Raw genomic sequence first — 25,155 nt, 5'->3', positions numbered from 1 at the left:
TTTTCTGTAACTCAAACTAAATCTAACCTTCTACCCATTTTATACCAGGAAGGGTGGAAAATTTAATCCTCATCTCAGGGTTGCAAAATAGTCCTGAGAGTCTTAGGCAGCACAGGAGCATCAGGAAGGATGCTGTGGTTATTCATTCATTTAACAACTAATGAGAGTATACCTCTGCCTGCGGGCTGAGGTAGCAGACCTCATGGGACATATGGTTTGGTGGTAGAGAAAGAAATTAATCAAATAATCACCCAAACAATGTGACTGGTGCCATGAAGAAGATGAAATAAATACTGGGAGAGCAATGGTAGGTTATTTGGTCTAATCAGAGAAGTAGAGGAATACTTCCCAAGACAGGGATGAGTGGTCCTACCTGTAGGATTAAAAGAATGTTGCCAGATGGGGGAGAGTTTTTAAAGCAGAGAGGACACTATATGTAAAATCTTTTACCTGGATAAAGCTACGGTAAACAGGAAGGTCTGAGCCAATGTCTGTATGACTAGGGTGAAGGAGATGGTGAAAAATTGAGTTTGTAGAGGAGCAGAAATCTGGGCCATGCAAAGCCATTGAGGTTCTCTTAAGCATTTTTCTTTTAATCCTAAATTCTGTGGAAAAATATTGACAGGATCGGGGGCGGGTGCCCAAGATACAATTTCCTTTAGAAAAGACCTCTTGAATACAGAGTGGAGAATGAATTGGCGAGTGAGAAATAATGTTAGAGCAGATATAGGCAGAGCTGGTAGGAGGTCATTTTTAAAAAATTAATTAATTAACTAATTAATTAATTTTTGGGTCGTCTCTGCCGCGAGCGGGCCCTCTATAGTTGTGGTGAGCGGGGGCCACTCTTCGCTGCGGTACACGGGCCTCTCATTGCGGTGGCCTGTCCTGTTGCGGAGCATAGGCTCTAGGTGCAGAGGCTTCAGCAGATGCAGCATGCAGGCTCAGGAGTTGTGGCTCGCAGGCTCCAGAGCACAGGCCCAGCAGCCGTGGCACATGGGCCTAGCCACTCCGTGGCATGTGGGATCCTCCAGGACCAGGGACCGAACCCGCATCCCCAGCACTGGCAGGCGAATTCCCAACCACTGCGCCACCAGGAAAGTCCCGGTATTTTAAACGTTTATTCAAGAGGTGGTAGTCACTTGGCTGGTGGCGTAAATGGAGAAAAATTGAGAAATTTAAGATCTACTTGGGAAGTCATATGGAGAGAAGTTAGTGATGGATTGGAGGAAGTGAGTTTCGAGAGTGACACCGAGGTTTCTATTTTCACAACAGAATGGCTGGTGATGCCACAAACTGAGGCAGGAAGCTCTAGAACAAAATGGTATTTGGGGAAGAAAGATTGTGAGTTGAACTTGCATCTTCTGTTTCCCACGGGTTATTGTGGATGTGTCCACTGGGTCCATTTTCTAAGCCTGTCAGGTCCCTTGAATTCTAGCTATACTCCCAGAGTTCTAATCTTGCTAGGCTCCCTCAATGAAATCTTGTGACACAGCCTATTATAATGACATGGGAGAGAGAAAAGGATACAAAAGTCAGGGTAAGAGATAAACCAAAGGCCAGCCTGTAGGGAAAGCTGAGTGTGGGTCTCTTACACACGTGGCTCACAAAGTCACAGACCCCCATATCTCTCCTTACTCCCCTGAGAAAGCTGGCTTCTCAGAAATCACATTTGCACTAGGAAGTACTTTGCACAGCTCAGTGGCCCAAACAGCAGATTTTCTCACCCTTCTTAATCTCGGAAGCAACATCTCTGATGCTTCAAGGTAGGCAGTCTTGCAGCTACCATAGCTTTCTGTTCTTCAGTTGGCAAGAAACACGTGGAACTTGGATATCCATGGTATCGACCTAGTTTCTCCTGGGCAACGCACCCCAGAGGACATTTGGCGTGAAGCACTCCATGGACGCAGGTGTTCCATGACTGTCCTACTGCAACAGGGACTATAGGGGGAGGGGCTGGAAGACAAGATGCCTTGGAGGAGGTGGCCTCAGGTGTCCCCACCAGTGGGCCTTATTCAAGCAAACAAAATGCTTTATGAAAAGCATTTATGTTTACCAAATTTAAAAAAATCATACAGGAGTCCACTGCCCTCACAATAGCATGTTGGGTCTTTCCATGGCCATCCACTGGTTAAGACTCCACGCATCCACTGCAGAGGGCACGGGTTCGATCCCTGGTCAGGGAACTAAGATACCCTATGCCGTGCGGCCAAAAAAGAACAAAAATAGCATGTTATGTCTCACATTATCAACCTAAAGACTTCTTCAAGATCATGTCCAAGTGAAACCAGCATAATCAGAGCTCACATGTTAAATTTAACCCAGTCAGAGTAGAGAATGAGTCTTTTAATGAATTGGTTTTAATTGAACTATAGTTGATTTACACTGTTGTGTTAGTTTCAGGTGTACAGTAAGGTGATTCAGTTATACACATGTATATCTATTCTTTTTCAGATTCTTTTCTATTATAGGTATTACAAGATATTGAATACAGTTTCCTGTGCTCTACAGTAGAACCTTGTTGTCGTCTTCTTTAATGTGTTTTACTAACTGGCCAAAGTGATATGCAATGACTTTAAGATGCCAAGAGCCTGACTGTTGAGATTTGCAACAGACTGAATTTCTAGGAGGACGTTACATCAAATCTACACATTTTCTCACCTGCTTGGCCCTCGTTTTATTTAATTTAGTTTTGTGGGGTTCAGTCCATATCTCCTCTGACACTATTTCCTTTGTGACTCCATGTGACAAACTTGAAATATCTGCATGTCCATATTCTTTGACATTTTGAAATTGGCTGTGAGCTTTTTGAAAGAACTTGTTTTTCATTGTTCATCATCCATTATTTATTTGGATTAATTTCAAGCTGGATTCAGAAATTTTCACTTCAACTCCGGTGAACAGCAAAGTGATTCAGTTATACCCATACAGATACCCATTCTTTTTCAAATTCTTTTCCCGTTTAGGTTATTACTGAATATTGAGCTGAGCTCCTTGTGCTATTTGGTGGGTCCTTGTTGGTTCTCTATTTTAAATATAGTACAGACTTTTAGAATTTTTTTTATGGAAAAATAAGTAAAACGCAGACTACTATTTAACAATATTTTCAAATAATAAGAGCTAGCAAGAAAGAAACCATTGCTTTTATACTAAGTTGATGTTGAAGAGTTTGAGCCCTGTATGACATGGGATGGGAAACAGCACACAAAGGTAAACACGTGCGCGCAGGTGGGCAGGATACCAGCTGCGTGGACGTGATATGAAGGAAGCATCAGTGACAGCTCAGCTAGAGCCAAATGGGCAGCATCTTCTGTTTTTTATTTTCTCTCTTGTTGAAAAAGCCATAACACTTGGTGTTGTGAAAACTCAATGAATCAATTGAGCGAGCGCCCAGTGCATGGCTTGGAGTGAACGTGTTAGGTTATAGTTAAGGCAAATACAATGGACCATACGTAGAGTCCCTATTTTACACTATCATAGTTTCCAACATTATATCTCATCATAGCATTTGGAGGCTAATTCATCTCCTGTGCTCTACTTGCTATGTGTTATATTATGCATCCAGGTAGGTGATTGGAATAGCCCACAAAGGGAAGTCATCCATTGCCAGGAGTCAGTGCAGTAAGAGAGGGAGAGAGAGAGAGAGAGAGAGAGAGAGAGAGAGAGAGAGAGAGAGAGAGGGAGAGAGAGAGTGAGAGAGGGAGAAAAGGATCCTGCAGGCTTCAAAGGAACCAACCAATGTTAAACATGGCTTGTCATCAGTCATGTTACTGAAGTAAAGCACACACACCTCGGTTCAGACCTTATGCAACAAGAACAAAGTGGAATCCACAGACGACCCGGCCAGAGTGGAATAGTCCCTTAGTTTGTGAAAAGCTACAAGACTTTCTTATTGAGGCAGATTTGGAAGCTGGTATCAGAACACACTGCCCGTCTTATAGTTTTTTACATACATGACTGGTTTATTAAACAGTCTGAGATCATTAAAATAGTTGTATATTTCTCCTGCCACAGGTCAGCTATTTCAATGTATTTCATTGATTCTGAGACACGTATTTTATGAAACATTTCGACATTGCTGAAATCAGAATGAGTCTTGCCATCCACAGCGTCTTTAAGCCAATGAAAGAAAACAGCATATTGAATTTGCCTTTTCCTTCTCTTAACAGTATATAGGGAAGGTCCCCCAACTTCCTAATTACACTGGGGTGAAAAAAGAGGTTCATTCAGCTGAGTTGAGCACAGTCAGTGTAACTCCTTCACCTCCTCTCCTCCCGCGTCCACAGGACGTTGCCTGGATGAGGTGCAGAATATTCTGGTGAGGTCAGGTCCTTGGGGTGCTCCCCCCTCCCTCCTTTGGGTCTCTCCTCCTCTGTTTGTTGGGGCTGGAAGGAGCAGCAGAATGTATGTTCTACTGTGTATGCTTTTAATTAGAACCTAGTGTATTTACACCATAAACTGAAAGCTTGTTTAATTAATTTACTTCTCACAGCAACACTAAGGTAGTATTACTAGCTCCACCTTAGAGAGATTCAGTCATTGCTAGAATTAGGATTTAACCCTCTTTCTTGGCCACTAGGCAGAATCTTTTTTTTCCTTTTGCACATCAGTATTGAATTTTTTACATCCATTGACAGTGATGTGTGGGGATCCACGGACGAGGGTTACAGAGAATCACCAGGAGAGTTAAGGTTCCGATGCTCAGGAAGAGTGAAGCGGGGCCAGACCTGAGCTTGTCATGTGTCACAGAACTTAGAAGTCAGGTAGAAGAAGGGCCCACATGGCAGCCGCTGAGGATAAGCCAGTGAGGGTCAGGGAAAATCAGTAGATAATGGTGTTTTGGGAGTTGACCAAAGGCAAGGGTTGGAGGAGAGGCTGACAGTACTTAGTGCTGCTGTGTCACATAAGATGAGCACAGAGAAGTGAGTGAAGGTATCAGATCTGGCGACGCGGATGTCATTGGCAAGGAGACTTGGGAACAATGCTTCACATGCCTCAATACCTCCTGTATCTTTCAGGATAAAGGATAAAGAGATAAGTGTCCTAGAACCTACAAGGCCTGGCAGGGTTTGACTATCACCTCCCTCTGAGGTCAGATCTCTTTTTTTGTTTTTCATGTCTGACTTTTTTTTTATTCAGATAGAATTGATATATAACATTGCATAAGTTTAAGGTGTACCACGTGATGACTGTATACATTCATGTATTGTGATATACTATATATATAATATATGTAAATATAAGGCTCTGCTTCTCTCTGTGGCAGGCTCACATGCCTCTTTCTGTTCCTTGAACACACTCTCCTCCTTTAAATAGAAAGTTCTTTCTGCCTGGAATACTCTTTCTTTCTCCCCATGTTCATTTAACTTCTATTATTTTTTTCAGGTCTAGCTTCATTGCTTTTTATTTCACGCAAACTTCCTTGACCTCACGCCCAGACCAAATACCTTATTATGTACTTAAATCATAACATCAAGTATTTCCTGTGTGCTAAGTAATTATTGTCTCTTCCACTAAAGAATATTCCATCAGGGCAGGGAGCACATCTTTTCTTGCTCACCCTTTTTTCTTCATCATGGTAAAAATGACTCTTCTATTGGGAGATGACTATATATTTGTGGATGAATAAATGGATACTATCTGCTTCTGCAGTCCATCTCATGTAATCAGTTTCTATCGTTTTTTTTTTAACATCTTTATTGGAGTATAATTGTTTTACCTCAGTTTCTATCTTGATGTAACTTTTACTTTATGTAACAAAAAATCTGGGAAATGATGGTTAATTTAAAGAAAATATTTAAAATTGAAAAATATTATATCTTTAAAAAATCTAGTATAAGTCAATCAGCTATGATTATTTTGGCATTTATTGATCAAACTTTGAGATTGTTTTGGAGTGTTTCAACCACTCAGGAAGGACCCAGCTATTTACTCTTTTACATATAAATTCTGATGTCACTTCCTGGTCCTTTCCCAGTGTCAGTGGTTCTTAAAAATGCCATTCATCAGCCTTCTGTCCAGTCCCTGTTTCTCAGAATCAGTGGATCACAGCAGTGTCACAAATGATCCTTCTGTTTCTGTGAGAGTCTGTGGCTCTTGCTGCTTGTCTAGGGCCATGCTGGGCCTACTGTGATAAAGCAGAGATTTCCTCGGGTGCCCTGTGGAGAGGCCAGCTGCTTACCAGGCTCCCACCTCTATGTCCAGTTGTCCACCACCAAAGGGGAGCTGTGCTCTGTGCCCCCACGAGCTGCGAGGGCCTTCCTTCTTGGCTTCAGCCCTTGGGTGCCTTTGCATCCATTCTGAGAGCACTTGAATTGTGTACCTATTCACCCAGTGCTGTCTCTACATCAGACCCTATTTCTTTGTACATTTAGAGTTTCCCATAAGCATTCAGCTGCCTCAAAGTCTAATATTTCCGGTTGACACTAAACTCAATTTTAACGCCTTAAAACGCGTAATCCAACTCCTGTGTTGTTAGTTAATCTCAGTATTCCTTGGGTAGAATCTCTCTACCCGCCTGTCTGAAATGAAGTTGAATCTCTTAATTTATTATTATTTCTTCAAAGCTGTGATATGCAAGCCCTTTTGAAATGTCTCTTTGAGGCGTCTAACCCCCTCTCCTGAGCTTGTTCAAAAGTATATTTTCTTAACTTCACTTCCTTTTAAAAGATGGTGTGTCACACAGTTTTTTCCTGGCCTCCAGTTCTACCAAATACCCTGCCATAGTAGCAAGCTAACAGAACACAAGTATTCACTTAAACATACTCAAAGCTAACCCCCAAACAGATTTCCATTGCTAATGTATTTTAAAAAATAGGCTGGGGAGCCAAGAACTAAAATTCGTGGCCTCTGACGCATACGTTTCCTTAGACCTACCTCCTAAACAGTAGTGCAGACATGCCCAGCTGTTTTATTTAAAAACACATTTGCAAAAAGAGAACAAGACCATTTTTATGACATCAAGTTCTATCTTTCTGAGATTAAGAATCATAAAAGTACAAAGTAAAAACGATTGGAGAAAGAGGTGAGAAAAATGAAAGAAGATAGTAAGGTAAATAAGGAAAGCAAGATGAAACTTGGGGATGGTTTCAAAACATAGCTTGTTAACTTCCCATCTGTGAGACCTTGGACAAATCACCTCTCTGAACTTCATAGATAACATGAGGAATTATCTGTCTCATTATCTATCTCAAGGGTGGTTGTACAAATTGGATTAGTCAATTAAAGGGTTAAGCATATTCCTGGACATGCTAAGAGCCCAATAAGTTAGCTACTATAATAATAATGGTTTAAAATCAGAATCCTAATAAGAATCTCATTATAGTGTTACTATTCAGAAATTAAGATGTGGGATTATTTTCGTTTGCACCAAGGGAGGTTGCAAATGTGGCTCTGTACTTCCTAGCAGCCGAGGTAAGTATAAAACCAGTAAGGTTGCAAACATCAAAAGATGTATATACTTAAATGCACAAGTCCTGCAACACTGCTTCCTAACCAGCTTGCTGCAAGGGCTCTGTCTCTCTCGAAGTCCCCTCAACATTATCTGTAGTTCAAATAATAATGCCTGGTATGTCTGGGCACGAGGATTTTTAAATGCGTTCAGAGATTGTGAGCATGATACCAATTCACCTAACTGTATTGTTGAACTCACAGAAGCTCTCTGCCAGCATGAGTTTTCCTAATTAATGGACGTACTAAGAACACCATCAGAATCAAGAAGAACACTGTGTATTTGTGGTCTTTTAATCAGAAAGGTTGAGAGAGTATCACTGAGGGAGAAAAAGTGGTGAACTTTTGTAAAAGACAGCTCTTGATTTAATGGCTCATCTTTCCCTCACCAGCAGCACCAGGAATATCTCAAGTCACAGAAGTATTACTTTTTTGAAGCAGGATTTGCTGCAGTAGAAGTGAGCGTCCAATTCCATGGCTGTCTCCACAAGGATATCTATGAAAGATTTGGGGCAAACCTGTGAAGCTCCCTGAGAGTGCTTTGCATAGGAAATGGCTAGACGCTAAAACTGTCATACTGCTGGGTTTTGAATGCCCCGATGGTAAATGATACTGGTTGTCGAAAATAACCGGATAGGTAGTAGTTTTTTCATTCATTTGGTCCTTTTAAAACCCATACAGGTATTTTTTACTAATTCAATTAGTGTATCATCTGGCCAAGCCCCATTTTGCTGTAACCATGCTGACTATGTTTCATCAGCTTTTAGGTAAAAATGTAATGGCTTTTTCAGGGGGGATTCTATTCGATTTTGGTTGTAATGAATACTGCATGGGAGTGTTATTTGGATACTAAAAACACATCTTCCTTGTAGGGAACATCTTTTGAAAGGCCTGCTAACTCAGCCTAATCACTTGAGTTAAGGAAGTAAGATGCCTTTGCAGTGACTTGGAACAACTTTCTTGACTTCCTTCAAAGAGGACGCTTTACAGCATTTTTGGGGAAGTTAGTAAAACCGAATCTGACATCACTACCTAGCAGCAAGTGGTTTGTTCTTAGCGAAGGAGGAAATTGCTCCCTGTCTGATAAGACACCAGTGAAGAGTATGCATTCATTTCTTTTCTTTTTGATTCAGTTTTACAGAGAAACATTTTTGCGGAGATAACCATTATTTTGCCTTTCAGAAGGACGCATGCTATTTCACAGGAATACGCCTGATTTCCAGATATGACCATGTATTTGTGGCTTAAACTCTTGGCATTTGGCTTTGCCTTTCTGGACACTGTAGTGTTGGTTACAGGTAAGTACGAGGAAATTCATATTTCCTTAGTTATTTTGTGTGTGTGTGTGTGTGTGTGTGTGTGTGTGTGTGTGTGGAAGGTCATTGGTTTGAAATAGACATAAAAATAAATTAAGCATTGGTGACCGGAGGTGAGGAAGCCCGCTGTAAAACGGTCAAGGTTATTGCCCCTCAGAGAGATATGGCTCGCTATGTGATAGAATACATTGTTTCTGTTTAAAAAGGCATACATGTTTGGCCAAAAAAAAATCACGATTTAAAAGACAAACATTGTCTCTCTTTATCTTGGTTTACGAACTGTTCAAGGATATTACAAAAGCTATTACTTAACCCTCAAAATATACAAACACAAGTTTATGAAAGTCTAAGGAAATTTTAATGACAAAAGAAGTAAATTTTTGTCTTTTCAACAAAAAATGAATTTTTATAAATCATAATATGGCTTTGCTTGCATGCAAGCCACTCCTTCTTTTCAGATCAGTAGTTTGCTTCCTCAAATTTTGATTACGACTGAAATATTTTATTGAATACTTAGTTGTATGGCAGTTTAAAATAATACAATTGGGTATTTAATTAAATATTAACTTTTTGCAAATTCTTATCACAGAATGTATTTTAAATCAAGGTTTTGGTCCCTTACAGTCGTTTTAATGATTATTTGCTTTGAAAATTCTTATGGGGCCACTGCCCTCCCTGGGTGATGGGTAAATAGTAGAGCCTTGACGAGATAAAAATACTTAAACTCTTAAGAATCATGCAAATACTGTATTCTATAGGAAAATATAACTAATCAGAACTCTGGTACCTATTCATGTTTGAGATCTTTGTACACTTATGGTCCATTTAATGTACATTTCTTGAACGGTTTCAGTTTGGGTCATGAGTACATTTTTGGTTGATATGTAATATTACTCCTTATGGTGTAGAATCTAAAAGCAATTTTTCATTATCGAAAAGATATTTAAATGGTATTCTTGTAGATTTCCAAATAAGTTAAAAAAAAGAAAAGAAAAGAAAACAGGAAAAATATTTTAAAAAATCTTGCTGATTGTAATTCACTTTGAAATCTCTTTTTGACTCTCTACTGCTCTCCTTTTCTCTAAAGGGCAGGGCAGTAGCTACCTTCTGAGCACGCTACATTGTTAATTTACATTTTGTGTGACCAAGGACAGTAGAAAGCAGCGTGGATAGTGGGTTTTTTTGTCTGTTTTCTTTAACTGCAAAAACGGATTAAACATTTTTTATATAGGTACAGCATTTTGTCTTAGTACAGAAAATGTTTACCAAGTTACCATTCCTATAAAGTTGGTTATAATAATAAAAGCCAAATTATAAAGAATAATAATTTTAATAAGGTAATAGTATGTGTATTATCATAAGTCAGAGTAAATTTCCATTAAAAGTTCCCACTCAGGAACTGTTGGAAAACATTTCTAAATGAGTATCAAGAAATTCTGAAATATTTTGTAGGCCACAGAGCAAACCACCATAAAAATTTCAACACAGTCTATTAAGGATTTTTACCATAAGAAACATCTTTGAATTTACTATCAAAATAAGAGTATAGAATGATCTAGAAACCTTTAAACCAATTTTGCTGAATAGTTTATACTATAAATAAATGTATCGATATACATAGATTTATTTTGAAAATGAAGTTTCACTTCAACTGCTCACATAAATATGGAGAGCAAACATACTCATTTTTAGAAAAAATATATAGGTATAATTATCTAGGTGTGCAAATCTTGTTTATCAAACTTTGAAGTCCCCAGAGAGATTTTGGGATTCACTGTATAATTTTGGAAATTATTAATTCTTTAAATGATATATTTTTCTATATTAGCAACCTATGGGTTGCATTATATGTTTTACTTTAATGTGTTCAATTGAGTTTAGTGTTTATAGGAAATATTAGACATCAAATTTATATTGTGAACTCTAAAGGCATAAAGAAATAGAGCCAAATGGAGAGTGACTTCAGTGGTGGATAAATTGTTGCACAACCCGGATGTGTTATTTAATCTCTAAAATACAAATATGGGCAAAGTTACACTTTGCCAGAGCGGAGTAACAATGCTGGTTGAGTTTTACATAAATGTGTGATCTCTTTGCTCTGTGTCTCTTTGTCATGTTAACCGGAAACCAACACTTTGTTTAAAATTTCTAAATAATTCTGGGGGACAGTGATGGTTTCGAGCATGCAGGTAAGGATGAGTGATCTCTGGCTCTAACAAAGTAGTGCCAGAATCTAGCGCTTCACACCATAACAGCCATGAATACATGAGTTATGTGAGTTATGAGTCATAACAGTTAAGAGTCATTTCCTGGACATAATTTTTCATTTTTCCATCTACGTAAAAAAGAAAGAGCTCTTAGTTCCAAACGTACCTTTCCTTGCACATTGCAGATATTCAATACTAATTATGAATTGAATTTGATCAGCAATCCTATTAAGTTCTAAATACAATGTAGAGTTTGGGGGTGGTGAGTATGATTATATATTGATTTTTTGGAAAACATTTTCCTAATACAAATCTGCCTGGGATTGTTACCATCGCTAGACTTTGAAATGCCTTTGGTTAGAGGGAAGGTGAGGTGAGGTTAGGGGTCCGGCTTCCTTTACCTCCCTTCCTCTATGTGACTGAGCACAGGGTCAGAGCCCTCAGCTTTGAGCTGAGTCTTTGCTCTGTTCTGGGCTACTTGGTATCCTTCTACCAGTGACAATTAAGTACTGTAAGAACAGATATTTCTACACTGTTTGTATGCATATACATACACACGCACATAAATTGATGATTTATATATATATGTGTGTGAGTTATATAATACACACGCCAACATTATGTATTTATGTATATATATTGGCCTGTCTGTCTATCATCTCTCTACTGGTTCTCCACATTTGTCTACTTTTAAATATTGGAGTTTTATGGGCCTCAATCTTTGGCCTGTTTTATTCTTATTTCCTAAACTCAGAGTTCCTTATCACCTACTACGTACCGATGATCCTGATTCTCCATGTCCAGACTCACCCCTCAGAGGGTGGAACCTACCTCCTTTCCTGTTTTTTGTTAGATTTTTGTGTTTAATATTTATTTAACACAACATTTTCCAACTAAATCATGAAACACAGATATATTGTTTCATTCCTAACTTTCTCAGTCAAACAGACGGTGATGTACAGCTATTCTAGAACTCTAACAGGATTGAGGCAAAGTCTCTAAGCAAAATTATTTTAGCCTCTGTGCTTAGGGCTCATGTCTTTAATACTCCAGTGGATCTAAAATAGAAGATCAAAGAGAAAATCAGTGAAGCTCACCCAAATGTCAGAATTGGCTGTACTTATAGTTAACGTGCAAAAATGGACAGACTTGCATGATATTATCATCAGGATATGAAATTAAATGCTGCTTATGACTGCATATATAATCAAATGAAAATAAATATCATATTTAATCTGAATACCTTTAATATTTCTAAGTCCACACATAAAATTGAGGCAAAGTCTCTAAGCAAAATTATTTTAGCCTGTGTGCTGAGGGCTTATGTCTTTTTTCTTTTCTAAATTTTACTTTATTTATTTATTTTTATACAGCACATTCTTAGCAGTTCTCTATTTTATATATATTAGTGTATATATGTCGATCCCAATCTCCCAATTCACCCCCCCACCTCCTTTCCTAAATTTAATCTTGTTTTACTGTGTTGTGTTTTTGCAAAAAAGAAAAAACAAGAGAGAGAGAGGGAGAAAGAAAATCTGAAATATATATTTAAATGCTCCCCAAGTTCTATCATTTTACTTTGTAATGATCTCTAAAATCTTCGCCCCCCCACCTCTATTGACATCTCTTTAATTCACACCTTTATCCCTTTTCACCTGCAGTGTTGTAGTAGTATCCTAATCTGTCCATTTCTTTTCACACCCTACAGCCTAAAAACATAAAATAAAAGAGGAAAAAACCCTCCGACATCTTTTCGTTGCCTTGGTTTCTATTCTAAACTTTTGCCAGAACAACTGAGTCCACCGATGGGCTAGGAGCATGGCAGAAGCTGGGCAGGGCTCTTTTTTTCTTTTTCTTTTATGATTGACTAAAATAGAACAAGCAGCAGGTAGTTTCAACACCCTGCCGCTCTATACGTCCTCAAGACCTCCAAGGCACTGCGCCAATCCTATTTCCCCTCTAAAATTCTCTTTCATCACTCTTGCCACAAAACTTCTCCACTGAAATTGGATACTTTTTATCACCTTTCCTTGTCATTTTTCACATACTATTTCAGTTTGCTGTTGTTGGCATTATTATTTACCAATCAGAGCATTATGGCCATTGTAACCTACATGATAGCAGAAACCGTCTTATGCCTTTTTTTGTATCATCTGTGCTTGATTTCTTCCCAGACACTGAAAAAGCAATGGGTGTTTTTTGGTGAAACTGCAGATTATAATAATAGGGGTGAAGGAGGACGGTAAGAAAATTTTCAGAAAGAAAGGACAGAGAGAGGAAAAACATGAAATGAAAAAACTAGTCAGAGGCGAAGTGGAAGGTGGAGGCCATTGGACAATTTTATCAAGATTAAGTAGAATCATTTTAGATCTAGATCTTTACAGGCTTTGCCCTCCCACCCCCCCATTTCCTTCTTTCATCTCCTTATTTTACCTTTTCTCTGGAAAGAGCCTCCTGATTTCTTAAAAATCCATAGTTCGTGCATGTTGTTTCTAAATTTTCCTTGACCTACTCTTTGGACATTCTCGCTAGTGGCATTTCATTTGATGGGTCTGTTTTGTTCTTCAGATCCATATGTCCACGGGAAGAAAAGTAAAGAATAGGGAGGGAGGGACTCACGTAGCAGGGGAACGAGACACCGGAGTCAGGTCCAGCCCTTGCACATACTGGCGTGGGTAGCACTTGACCTATTGCCCTGGGACTGTTTCCAAAGGCAGATGGAAAACGGCTCACCCTGACAGTTGCATTTTGTGTGCACAGAAAGCCTGTAGGAGTCTGAGCATCATTTCTTACTAGATAATGTGATAAAGAATTTCAATCTGAGCAGGTAAAGAGCAGAGATCTGTAGTCAGGTTGATTAACTTTGTTGATGAAAGAGCATGCAGCATTAATGTTACAGGGTTTTGTTTTCAGACCATGTGTATATAAGAGTTACTGGTGCAGAGAAAGAAATTCGTCATCACTGCAGATCTTTGATCTCTTTCAGTCATCTTATAAGTCTATGGGAATTGTTAGACAGGAGAAAAGAATGGAAATTTAACTTAACCTCAGTTTAAACTTAACTTCAATCTTGTCTAAATAGTTTTGTCAGTACGAGACACCCAACCACACACTAGTTGCTGATCTCCAAAGAGTTAGTGCTATGACTTTTGCATGCATAAAAATAGTAGTCTTATAAACAACAAGGTCCTACTGTATAGCACAGGGAACTACATTCAATATCTTGTCATAACTTACAATGGAAAAGAATCTGAAAAAATATATATATACAATTGAGTCACTTTGCTGTACACCTGAAACTAACACAATAATGAAATCAACTATACTTCAATTAAAAAAAAAGATAGTAGTCTTATGGAAGGATAAAGAGAAAAAATACAATATTGCAGGCTATTCATTTAGCAATACCATGTGATATCTATTTCTTTTTTTTTTTTTAAGATGTTTGGGGTAGGAATTAATTAATTAATTAATCAATTATTTTGCTGTGTTGGTTCTTCGTTTCTGTGCGAGGGCTTTCTCTAGTTGTGGCAAGTGGGGGCAACTCTTCATCGCGATGCGCAGGCCTCTCACTATCGCGGCCTCTCTTGTTGTGGAGCACAGGCTCCAAACGCGCAGGCTCAGGGGCTCATGGGCCTAGTTGCTCCGTGGCATGTGAGATCCTCCCAGACCAGGGCTCGAACCCGTGTCCCCTGCATTAGCAGGCAGATTCTCAACCACTGCTCCACCATGGAAGCCCCAATGTGATATCTATTTCTACACAATTCTGAAATATACAGAAGTAAAAATTACAGTAATTAATAGATTTTGTGTACATGGCTCTAATCAATATTTAGGTAAGAAAATATTTAATTATTGCCTAAAATCTTTAATGTGCATTCCTTTTATATGTCAATATGTTATTCCAATTTCAGTCTCTCAAGAGTCTAGGGAATGGCTATTGTAAGCAGAGTATTATGTGTTCAGGAAAACAACAGAAACAAGAAAAAATAAAGAAATGAAAACCTTCCTTCTCTTTCAGCTGGGGCAAGCATAAATATATATAAAGTTAGTGTTAGGGAAATAGTCAAGAATCTTTCACGTTCGTTAACTTTATCTTCAATTGATTCCCTTCTGAAAAGATAATCAGCAAGACTGTCAATGCTTTTTTTAGGTTCTTTACTGAAGACCCAAACTCAAACAAACTTTAGCGTCTTTTACAGTGCATACGTACACAGTGTTGAAAGATTAAACGTTCATTTCCTGTTAAAAATGAGACACAAGTATCTGAGGTGAAAAAAGTGACTTCACTAAAACTTCAATTTCTCCTATAAATATATCGCAAGTGTGATAAAGTTGTAACTACATGTCATGATATTTAAATGAAAATGATTGCCATTCATATGTTCAAAAATGTGCTTCCAACCAAAATGTGAGCAACTGGAGGAAATTCATCAACCATCTGAAAAAGTGATCTGCTGGAGCAGAACTTGAGTTGAAGGCAACTCTGCATCATACTAGAGGTACTGTTAGGAAACGAATACCTGATAAAGTGAACTTAACAAAAATCACTGATAGATAAGAAGAAACTCTTTGCTTTGTAAATTAAAAAAAAAAAATTGTCCTGATAGTCATGAAACTAGATTAGAGACACCTATACAAATACTAATGATGTATCGATAAAAGAGGTTATCAAAGGGACAAAATCAAGACAATCAAGTGTGGTCACCATATTTTAAATATTTCCCCTTAAAGAAAAAAACAGTAATTTGTTTACTGATAAAAGAAATATTAAGCATCATAGGAAATGAGTCAGGAGCTATCCAAGTTGGAGAAGGCCATGGCAGGTGGAATGAGAAATATTTTGGAAAGCAAATTCTATGAATAGTATGATCTGGATCCAAATCATTTTCCTTCTCTGATACACCATTTCCTCATCTACAAAGTCTTGTAAGCATTAAACGTGATAATATTTGTGACACTGCTTTGAAAACGGTGAGGTACTCTGCAAAGTTGTAAATTTCATTTACGTAATCCCTCGAAACCACAGCACACAGCTCTTTCCCGTTGAAACGTGATTCCAGATCACATCTCTTCCTTTGAGAGATTCTGAGAAGATAAGGTTTAAGGCTGTGTGGCAGAGGAATAAACTCTTATAGATCTTTGAATGTTTTTAACTTTGTATCCCCTATTTTAGGGATTTTCAGACTCCTCTGGATTCTACCTCTTAAATAGTTTATAGATACATTCCATATCACAGCTCTGCTACAGCGTCTTAACATTAATAGCCTGGAACCTTGTCTCCCTTCAGCTGTTACCGAGATAATCTTTGTAAAAGGCAAAACTCACCTTTGTACATTCCTCCTTCAATGGCTCCCAGTTGGGATAGATAATATATTGATCCCATGATTTTGGTCTCAAGGTGTTTTGACTCAACATTTATGAATATAAACATTTAATTAGAATATACCAACATTTATAAATTTTTCTTGAAAATATGTTTCACAGAAAAATTCCCCTCCATTAAGCTGGTTTAATTCCTTGAGTATTTTTTATATAACCTGATTAAATCATTACCAATTTTTCCATTTTTATTTTACTGAGCTAATGTTCAACAGCATCCATTTTCATTTAATTTTTACAATCGTTATTAAATTCATGAATTGATTTTTATCCACGGCACATTTTACTGATTATAGTTTATGCCTGTGGGAATTCTCCTTTATGGTTATTATTTTTCTAAGTGTAATTTTTCTTGTCAAACCACACAGATCTAAATTACCCAAAAAGGCTTTAATTTTTCTGTTTAGCCAGAAATAACATTTCATGTGTGCAGTTTTAGCCCCTGTTGGTTTCTTTCTTTCTTTCTTTTTTCTTTTTTTGCATTTCAATGTCACATAAAATATGTCATGTAATATAATTTTTCACTTTTGTCAGAGTTTAGATTGGGCAGTACTAGCCATACTCAAATCTATTTTGTGTTGATATTTCTGTTGGCAACATCCATATTGTGATTGAGAGCTCCTTCAGCAAGATTCCTTTTTGAGATTTTGAGAGTTTTTGGTTATTTCTCAGGTAGCCAATGGAAACATTAGTATCACTTATTAGACTGCTGTATAGTCTAGCATTGGTATATTTTAATTCTCATTCATTTGTACCAACTTCTTACTAACTGGTGGAACAAAAAGCAAATAGAAGAATCAACACAAGTTTAAAATGTTCTCAAGTCACAATGGTGGGTGAGGTCAAAAGAAGGTGTCAAATCATCCTCCTTTGGTCTCTGTGCACTTAGGAAAAATGAAAGCAAATAGTATGGCACACATGGCTCTGATTTAACCCCTCCAGATCTCTCCAGCTTTATCTGGGGCCACTTTGTGACACGTATTATGTACTCTTGTAACTTTCGTTTTCCTAAAAATATAATGTTTTCCTGTCTCCAAACTGTTGCTCACCTCTCCATGTTTTCTTCCCTCCATAATTTTTTTAAACTGGGCAAATTATAATTGCCCTTCAAAATTTAGTTCAAAGGTCACTTCCTCTGGGCAGCCCTCCTGCACATCCTCTGCTCTTTCACCCCTTTCACACCTGCACAGGTCCTTCTCTTCTGACCTTCTGGGCATCTCTTTACCTGGCTGTTTCTCACAGTAGCTGGTGAGCTCATTGGATCTCTTCTTATTTACCAGAGAGTTGAATGAATGGATGGTGTGTCAGTGCAGCCCAGCCCTGTACATAGAAAATACTTAACAACTCGGGCAAACAATTTTAATTGTCCTTTTGTTGTTGTTACTTAAGTGAACTATTCATGGCAAAATTTCTACATGATAGAATATTTCAGGAAATAGAAGAAAGAAAAAAACTGCTTTAAAATCTTTGCCAACATTTTTTTTCTCTCTTTCCCAATCTTCCTCTCTTTCGATCACATGCTGTGTATAAAATTGCATACCCTATTTTTTTCCTAAGTAAATCACGATTATTCTAGGCAACTTGAGAAATACAGAAATGAATACATAGGAAAATAAAAATCAGATTACCAATACCATCACCTAAACACTTTATGACTATTTCATTTTACCAGGCTAGCTAAACCTATTTATTTATTCATTTAATGAACAAATATTTTATAAGTGTTTTCATTGTTCCATGAATTGGGCATACCATATCCCATTCCTTTCCTTGTGAAGTCTGTAATCTTGGTAGTTGCTTAGAGGTCACTTGTGTGAGACATGCATTAATCTGCATGCACCTGATTTAGCTGCATGACTGAACCCTTGTATACTGAGCCACTTCCATATCCCTAGCGAGATCTATAACTATAAAAAGCAAAGAGGCATCTTTAATTCATTTGTCTTTACTGTGAATGCCGATGCCATGTTAATAATGCAAAAGTGATGTCACCATTGTCTTGAAAGGTGGTTAACAAAGCATAGCACCCCGTCTGTCTCAAGGTGAGTGATAGGATGGAAACAATGGATTTTACCCATCCCTAATTTGTTTTTGATATTACATAAAATGAAAGCCATTGAATAACGTACCAAAGTATCTAGATTTTTTTTCGTTGTTTTTGAAGTGCAAGGGAAGTAACTTGACATTTGTTAAACACTTTGATCATGGAAAACACATGAGGGTTTCATATTATTCCAGGAAGTGTAGACACTAGATAATCTTTTCATACTCATCCAAGCGGCGTATTAAATGAATCAGGTAGAGCTCTCTTACAGTTTGCTGCTCAAGGAATAAGTTCACTATAACTCAAGGGAAAGTGAAGAAAAAAGTATGTGTAATATTTGGTTACTCTGATGAATGTGCGCTGCCAATCAGATAATTCAGGCCAAATACTGTACTTTAACTTTTTAAACTTGAGTTTCCAAATCCCCTTTTTGGTTTCTAAACTAAGGTTTTAACTTATGCTTAATAAACCCTGTCTTTTTACTTTTCGGTCGTTTTATTTTCTTAATTTACTTACTGGTACTTCAGGTATGATCCAGATATATAATACCTGGGCTTCCCTGGTGGCGCAGTGGTTGCGCGTCCGCCTGCCGATGCAGGGGAACCGGGTTCGCGCCCCGGTCTGGGAAGATCCCACGTGCCGCGGAGCGGCTGGGCCCGTGAGCCGTGGCCGCTGAGCCTGCGCGTCCGGAGCCTGTGCCCCGCAACGGGAGGGGCCACAGCAGTGAGGGCCCCGCGTACTGAAAAAAAAGAATAAAAAAAAAAAATATATATATATATATATATAATATCTAAGAAAACAAAAATGAAGTGGAAGACATCAGTTCAGAGTTTTGACTGTAAGAGGAAGAGATGACATGAAGGAAGCAGATGATGAAAAGAAGAGGGTCAGGGAGCTGATGGAAGTAATTTAAAGAGATAATTATAGAAATGTTGGATTCAGACATGCTCTACTTTTAAAGTGCTTAAGAAATTAGTCTTTGACATCTTGTCTGGAGTCCATTCCAAGCTTTCCAATTATGAAACGTGAGGAAAATTACCTTCTAAATTCTCAGCTTCATTATCTGTACAATGGGAATAATGGCAGTAGTTCTTAAATGAGATGATTTACTCCTTGATTCAGTTGTTTTTAGAGCCCCTACTATGTGCCAGGAACTATTCTAAGTGCTGACACAGTGGTACATACAACAGAAATAAAAATCGTAGTAAATAAAAATAGTGGTAAGTAATGGCAAATAAAGCTTTCATGAAGCTTATACCTTAGCAAGAGAGATAACAAAAGGCCAAAAAAATAATAGAGAAATTTCAGATATTGATGAGTTGGGAAATGAAGCAGTGTGATATGACAGAGACTGGCCAGACTTGGGGGTGAATGGCCCTTTAGACAGAGTGATCAAGGAAGGCTTCTTTGAGGAAGTGTCGTGAAGCCACTTGTTGGCTGATGAGAATGTAAAGATTCAGGTGAAGAGGAACTGGCAGGTGTGAGGCCCTTTGGAAAAAAGCAAACAATTGGTGGGTCCAAGCCACAGAAAGGGGGCCAGGTGCTTGCAGGATGGTGAGTAAAGGCTGAGTGGTGTGTGGTGAAGAGGGAGAAAGAAACAGGAGCGAATTTATATTCACCCTAAGTGTAATGAGAAGAAGCTGTTTGGAGTTTTTAAGCAGGGAATGGTCAAATCTCTTTTGCACATTAAGAAACCACCCTGGTTGCCGTGTGGAGAGAAGGCTGGAGGTAAGACAATGCCTGGGGCTGAGTTGGTGGAAGGGAGGAGGGCTGGGGATCTGGACCAAGCGTTGACAGTAAAAGAAAAGGACAGATCCACATGGGATCTGGAGAAGTTGCTGTGCAGAAGGGGAGTAGGAAGTTGTTCAGAATGACTCTTTTTTTTTTTTTTTTTTTTCCATGAGCAACTAAGATGGGAAACATCCCAGTTGGGGGTAGACAATCCAGTAGCTGCTTCGTCCATGTGAATGCTTGAATTCTCATCAGGCATCCAACTACAGATGCCAAGAAGTCAGCTGAAGTTAAGAGTGAGGGGCTGATCAGGTCTTGATTGGAGCCATAGCTTTGGGAGTCGTAGTGCAGATGGGATTTAGAGCTGAGGGATCCACTACGAGAGTCAGAAGAATGTTCAGATGGAGAAGTACCGACGCTCCGACTCTGAGCCCTGGGACACTGCATGTTTGAAGGGGTTAGAAGGAGAGGTTAGGAGAGGAAAGTCAGAAGGGGCAGTCAGTGAGGAAAGAAGAATGTTTTGCTTGGGACGTTGAAAGAAAGAAGTGACCTTGTTTTGATGCATATTGATAAAAATATCTTTAAATATTATTTAAGCCAATATTTGGACAGGTTGGGGGTTTGCTGAGAGTTAATTTGTTACATAAAAGGCTTATTTCTTTTTTATTGAAATATAGTTGATTTACAAAATTGTGTTAGTTTCAGATGTACAGCAAAGTGATTCAGTTTATCTATCTATATTAGATTATTTTCCATTATAAGTTATTACAAGATATTGAATACTGTTTCCTGTGTTATATCGTAAACCCTTGTTGCTTCTCTATTTTATGTATAGTAATGTGTATCTGTTAATCCTATACTCCTAATTTATCCTTCCCCCCTCCCTTTCCCCTCTGGTAACCATAAGTTTGTTTTCTATGTCTGTGAGTCTGTTTCTGTTTTGTATATAGATTCATTTGTATTATTTTTTAGATTCCACATATAGGTACTATCATATAATATTTGTCTTTCTCTGTAAGAGGATTATTTCTAAATCAAATTTTAAATCTTTCCTTTCTTTGAGAAAATTGAAAACAATTGGTTATCACATAGGCTTATACGAGGTAGAACCTAATAGCCTTGATAATTGTACAGGATACAAATAAGGATTTGTCTTTATGAGATCATACATAAATAAGATTTTAATATCAGACTTGGCAGGTTTGCTTAGAGAAGATCTTTAGGGCAACTTATTTTTTGTAGTCACTGGTAGCTAGCTAGCAAGAAAAGTAGTGCTTACCAGGTACTGCTCTCAACTTTTTATAAATGTGATCTCGTTTAACTTAAGTACACAAACCATTATCAAGTCTAGCTTATACTTGTCTTTGTTAATTTGTATCTCAATATATATCATAAAGTGTACTGATTTTCGTGTCCTAAGAGGAAATAGCTAAATTTCATTTTCCTTGTTCTAATTTTAAGTACTAAGATTGAGCAAGAAGGAAAGGGAAGCAGCCCAGGGCCCCTCCTGTGTGCCTGGCCCTCTGAACGATCCTTTGCCTGCACCATGCTGGTCTCACCTCTTTCTACATTTTCTGTATTCAGAATTCTTCAGAGTATCAAATAAATGTTCCAACAATTCTTGTTCTCTAGTCTTAATAGTGGATAGCAGAATTAAGGTTAAACCAAAAGAGTAAGTAATCTAAATATTCTTGATATGTATTTTTGTATGATGGTGTTTTGCTTACGTTGAAAAATGGGCACATTGAATGTTTTGGCGGTTTACTGTGATCTCTATCATGAAATCGTATTGAAAAGGCTCAGCACAGGAGAAAGTTGTACAGCTTTCTCTTCCAGCCCTGCTGCATTTTCCTACGGATGTAAAGCTTAATTTAGTCACATCTTCTTCATCACACGTGCACACAAGGTGGAAGAAGGCGGAAGAGGGGATGAGAGAGATAGGACCAATTTATTGCAGGCAGTATCTTAGTGCAGGGGAAATAGATAATCATGCATGTGACTGTGGCATCAGTGAATCAGAAAGCCTAGTTGCTGTAATGCAGAAAATCTACCTGTGTGTAAGTAGTAGGGAGATAAAAGCCTGATAAACCCAAGTAATCCATTTTCAGATGTGTGAGCTCAATTATGGAGCAAATATGACTTTATTTGCCCATTGCTTCAAGGATAAAAGTTCGAATGAAGGAAATGACTTTCCATCTAAATAATAAGAGGACTCAGCATCCTTTCAACGTGAACAGCTATGATGCTGCCTTGCTACCTGGTAACTTTAGAACAGTGGAACCCAGGAGTCCATCTACAGGTTCAAGAAAGAGAGGTTCTTACAGGGAGGAAGAACCTTTACAGGATGACCTACAACAGAAACTCACCAAAGCCTTTGAAACACAAGATTATCCCTGTTCTAAGAATAGAAGGTGGTGCTGGGTTGAGAGCAGCTAGAAGGAATGGGTGAAAGAACCACTGGCTTGACCAGTGAGAGACCAAAGGCAAGTAGAACCTCAAAAATCTGAACCTGGAACAAGTCAGATACAATATAAGGAGAATGTCAAAGATGGGGAAATAAGAATAATAAAAATACCTTTAGTTGTCAAATGTAAAATTTGTGCCAGTTTTGTCACTTTCTATTTTTCAGGAGCATTGTATAACTAAAGATATTTTCTAGTAACATCAATTTAGCTCTACGTGTTTTTCTCATCTATCTTCCTTGGTCAATTTTCAAAACAACAAAAAAAGTATATTATGTTCAAAGAATCCAAAATGACTTTTTTGTTATCCTTAATAAAATGCCTTCTTTTAAACTAAATTTTAAAATTTACATTTCTAAGTAGGAGGTGATTACAGAAAATGGATGAGAAAGCACTTCATAAAGTATAATGAAATGAAATCATAAGGGATTCTTACTTTAGCTAAGCATTTGGGAAACTATGAAGGAGTACCAATTTCTGTTATTACTATTTTTATTTTTATAAATTTATTTACTTATCTATTAGGTGTTTTTTTTTTTGGCTGCGCTGGGTCTTCGTCGCTGCACGTGGGCTCTCTCTCTCTATTTGTGGCGAGCGGGGGCCACTCCCCGCTGTGGTGTGCGGGCCTCTCATTGTGGTGGCCTTGCAGAGCACGGGCTCCAGGCACATGGGCCTCAGTAGTTGTGGCACGCGGACTCAGTAGTCGTGACTCGCAGGCTCTAGAATGCAGGCTCAGTAGTTGTGGCTCACGGGCCCAGCCGCTCCACGGCATGTGGGATCCTCCTGGACCAGGGCTTGAACCTGTGTCCCCTGCATTGGCAGGTGGACTCCTAACCACTGTGCCACCAGGGAAGTCCCTGTTATTACTATTATCACTAGCTTCTCTTTTGTTTTTTCACTTTAAGAATTGAAATAAAAGTTGAAATCTTTATTTAAAAAACAAGAAATGTTTGCATATTAATCTATAAATCAAAATATAGAAATATGGAATGTTCAGCCACTATCAATGTAGACTCCTATTTTGTAATTAAACTATTTTACAAACATCTGTATTTGCTAAAGAGCAATGGACTAAGAAAAGAAAAAAATCAATGCAACCCACAAAACCATGGCTCTGTGGAATCTTTCTCTGGTATCTGTTTTGCCAATTTATGAAAGAAAATGCTTATCATGGTTCTATTTTTTGCTAAAAGAGTAACCTTTATATTTTAAATCAAATGTTAATCAGGTATTTACATAATGTTGTCTCTGAAAAAAAATTCATGTGCCTTTTATTTTAATTCACTCTTTATTCCATTCCATATTGAATGTAGAAAATATTACTACAATTCTTTTAAAACAAAAGTAAAACATAACTCATTAAAAAAACTATTTTGGCTTTCCTTGACCATGAATCTTCTCAGAAGTAACACTTCTTAAGGATATCAGATACCATAACCTGCCTTTCTTTCTAGGTCTCCATTTTATGGGCTGAACATCTGGATTTGATGGTCAGGAAAATATTTCCTTCCGCTGACTTTTCTAATAATCCTTTCTTATAGATACACATGCTTCATGTTTGTTAATAAAATTGACATGATTTTCATATCTACTGTTTTTAGCACACAGTATTTATGGAATTTTCAGTGGCTTTTTAAAAATTAAATGCATTTTAAATTCCTTATAAAAACAATATTAAGAACCACTCTAAAAAGTATTAGGGCCACAGATGTTTTCCTTTATAGTGTTAATTGATTTAAGATCCATCAAAATGTTGTTAAAACATCCAGAGGTTAATGTGCTATAATGATAGCACATGGGTCAGATTAAAATTCTTTTTATGGAAAAAAAAAAAGAAAAGAAAAAAGAAAAGAAATGATAGCTTATTTTCTTCTGATTAAAGAAAAATTAGCTGGTGGAATGAAACAGCAATCTGACATGTAAAATGTCTTTTGCTTTTTTTTTTATAATGAAAAGGGGTTTAAAATGAGGGCTTAGGGGTTACATGGTACTGCCCAAATTCATACATACAGGTTACAGGTACTAGTTTTGTTTTTAGTGAAGAGATGAGAACTATACATTTTTTCTTTTTTTTATCCCATGTCCTCTTTTACAATTTTTAGCAATTAATCTACAGAACTTTTTAGACTTCAAAGTACAGCACATAACAAGTGAATTTGGTCCCTCTTTTGCACTAAACGTATGAGTATGAAAATTTAAATTTAAAGCACCGATTAATTTTTCTTGTCTACGATATTAAAATTACTGAGAACGAATTACAGATCCGTGAAGACTTTGGGGAACTTTGGTCTCAGGAAATATATCAATGGATTATATTCGACAAACAAATTCCATTAATTCAGTAACAGCATCTTGCTGCTTACATGGCTGTGTTTCTTTTCTTTTTAAGAAAGTTTTTATGTGGCACGTATACAGTCAAAATAAGTTAATATGTACACAGGATATAAAAGGACCAGAAAAACTTGTCTTCCTGTTAAAATCATAGACAAGGTGGGTGCGTTTTATTCCTGAATTTTATTATACACTTTCACTATTTACTGAGGGTCGAATATTGCTCAAGGCACGGT

At 37.7% G+C, this 25,155-nt stretch overlaps 1 protein-coding gene across 1 annotated transcript in view; it reads left to right on the top strand.

The window, feature by feature from the left end:
• Positions 1–8,527: 8,527 nt before the first annotated feature.
• Positions 8,528–25,155, top strand: part of PTPRC (protein tyrosine phosphatase receptor type C) — a 119,392-nt gene continuing 102,764 nt past the window's right edge. The window contains exons 1-2 of the mRNA XM_024130585.3: positions 8,528–8,547; positions 8,629–8,744. Coding sequence (XP_023986353.1) covers positions 8,672–8,744 — 73 coding nt within the window. The 5' untranslated portion in view covers positions 8,528–8,547; positions 8,629–8,671. The remainder of the gene's footprint in view (positions 8,548–8,628; positions 8,745–25,155) is intronic.

This window comes from Physeter macrocephalus, chromosome 4 (genome assembly GCF_002837175.3).
Source record: "Physeter macrocephalus isolate SW-GA chromosome 4, ASM283717v5, whole genome shotgun sequence".
NCBI lineage: Eukaryota > Metazoa > Chordata > Mammalia > Artiodactyla > Physeteridae > Physeter > Physeter macrocephalus.
The sequence above is the reverse complement of the archived record's forward strand: the minus strand, read 5'-3'. Positions and strand labels throughout refer to the sequence as shown.